At 39.6% G+C, this 1,527-nt stretch overlaps 1 protein-coding gene across 1 annotated transcript; it reads right to left on the bottom strand.

Moving 5' to 3' along the window:
• Window positions 1-200: 200 nt before the first annotated feature.
• On the bottom strand, window positions 201-1,258 carry LOC133817434 (protein E6). Its single transcript, XM_062249949.1, has one exon. It carries the CDS (start codon window positions 1,129-1,131, stop codon window positions 379-381), a length of 753 nt encoding a protein of 250 aa, XP_062105933.1. The 5' UTR covers window positions 1,132-1,258; the 3' UTR covers window positions 201-378.
• Window positions 1,259-1,527: the final 269 nt, after the last annotated feature.

Raw genomic sequence — 1,527 nt, 5'->3', positions numbered from 1 at the left:
TAGGAAATGCTTATTATAATTTTTATATTCTTCATCTTCAGTTGTTGTTTGACAAAATCTCCTAACATCCTAAGTACTTTCACAAACGAAGAATTGAAATAAATAAAATGTAATGTTTTCAAGGGAAATGAATTTAGAGCCATTAATTTCCAGCGAAGTGTGGAGGAGTATACACGATTCACACAATGAACAACACAAGATAAACACAAGCCAAGCAACAACTACCTTACACATCGTTCTTTCATTTCTTTTCATTTCAATACAAAAAGAGAGATTATAAAGAAAAAAAATGGCACAAAACCCTTTATAATTTAGAGTTTTTCTATGTTTTAGTACACCCAAAACCCACAACATCTACTTCTTTCCTCATACACCAATTCATGGTACATATCCTCTGCTCTCTTGGTACTTTTCGTACTCTTCCATGGTATCAAACACATACCTAGGGTCCTTCTCAGCAGTCTGATCATACCCATTATAATTATTATTATTGTTGTTGTTGTTGTTGTAATTATAATTATAATTATCCTTATTGTTACTATTCTCATTACTCACATGATGATAATACTTTCCATTCTCCAAAAACCTGGTGTCACTCATCCCTTGCTGCTCACTAGGCTTGATCTGATCGTAGCCGTTGGTTCCATAGCGGTAGTTTTTCGTCACAGGACCAGTACTGAAGTATTTCCCACTCTGGCCTCGTTGATCATCCTCACTCTCATTCTCATCATCTTCTTCATTCTCTGACCACTCGTCTTTGGTGAATTCCTCGCTCAGAAGCTCATTCTCGACGCCGGTGGTGCTCGGAACCTCCTTCTTGGAGGTATACTGTTCATTATACCCCACTCCGTGACCATACAAGCCATACCCATTATCCCTCTCGTCCGGAACGGAGCTAGGTGCCGGAGAAGGCTCCATAACTACTGTTTCCGGCGCCGGCGTCGGAGACAGTACAGCATCTTTCGCCGGTGACAACTCTGCCGGGGGTTTGGTTTGTGGGACACTGGTCTGGACGACATTCTTGTGGGTGATTTTGCTGAAGAACTTGCTCTCTCTGGCTTTAACTTGAGAAACTGAGAAGAGGAAGAGGAGGAAGAAGACTGAGAAGCAATGTTTGGCTGAGGTAGCCATTGATGAGAGCTTGGAAAAGGATATTATGGCTTGGGGTTTTGTGTTTTGTGTTTTGTTCTCCAAAGAGTGTAATTTATAGTGTTTATTTTTTTATTTTTTTTTAATATGGTCACCGAGTAATTATGCGTGAATGGAGGAAAGGTTAAAGCATGCTTGCATGGCATGTGGAGTGGACGACTCTATAGCTATTGTATTCATTATAATGTCTAGCAAATTAAACAATGTGATCATACACATACACACACTCACCCAACACAACCGATGAGTTTTATTGCTATGTTCTCTATATGTGTGCCTACCCATATCGACAACCATTGATGGCACTATCCAAATTAATTAGACCAGGACCCTACTTCTTTTCTCGTTGGACCATTTGATTTATTGTGCAGTTAGTTA

This window comes from Humulus lupulus, chromosome 2 (genome assembly GCF_963169125.1).
Source record: "Humulus lupulus chromosome 2, drHumLupu1.1, whole genome shotgun sequence".
NCBI classification, from domain to species: domain Eukaryota; kingdom Viridiplantae; phylum Streptophyta; class Magnoliopsida; order Rosales; family Cannabaceae; genus Humulus; species Humulus lupulus.
Note: the sequence above shows the minus strand (reverse complement) of the source record. Positions and strands in the feature narration are given on the sequence as shown.

Excerpts from the sequence above, each read along its gene's own strand:
- LOC133817434 (XM_062249949.1), bottom strand. The coding sequence starts at position 1,131 with ATGGCTACCTCAGCCAAACATTGCTTCTCAGTCTTCTTCCTCCTCTTC.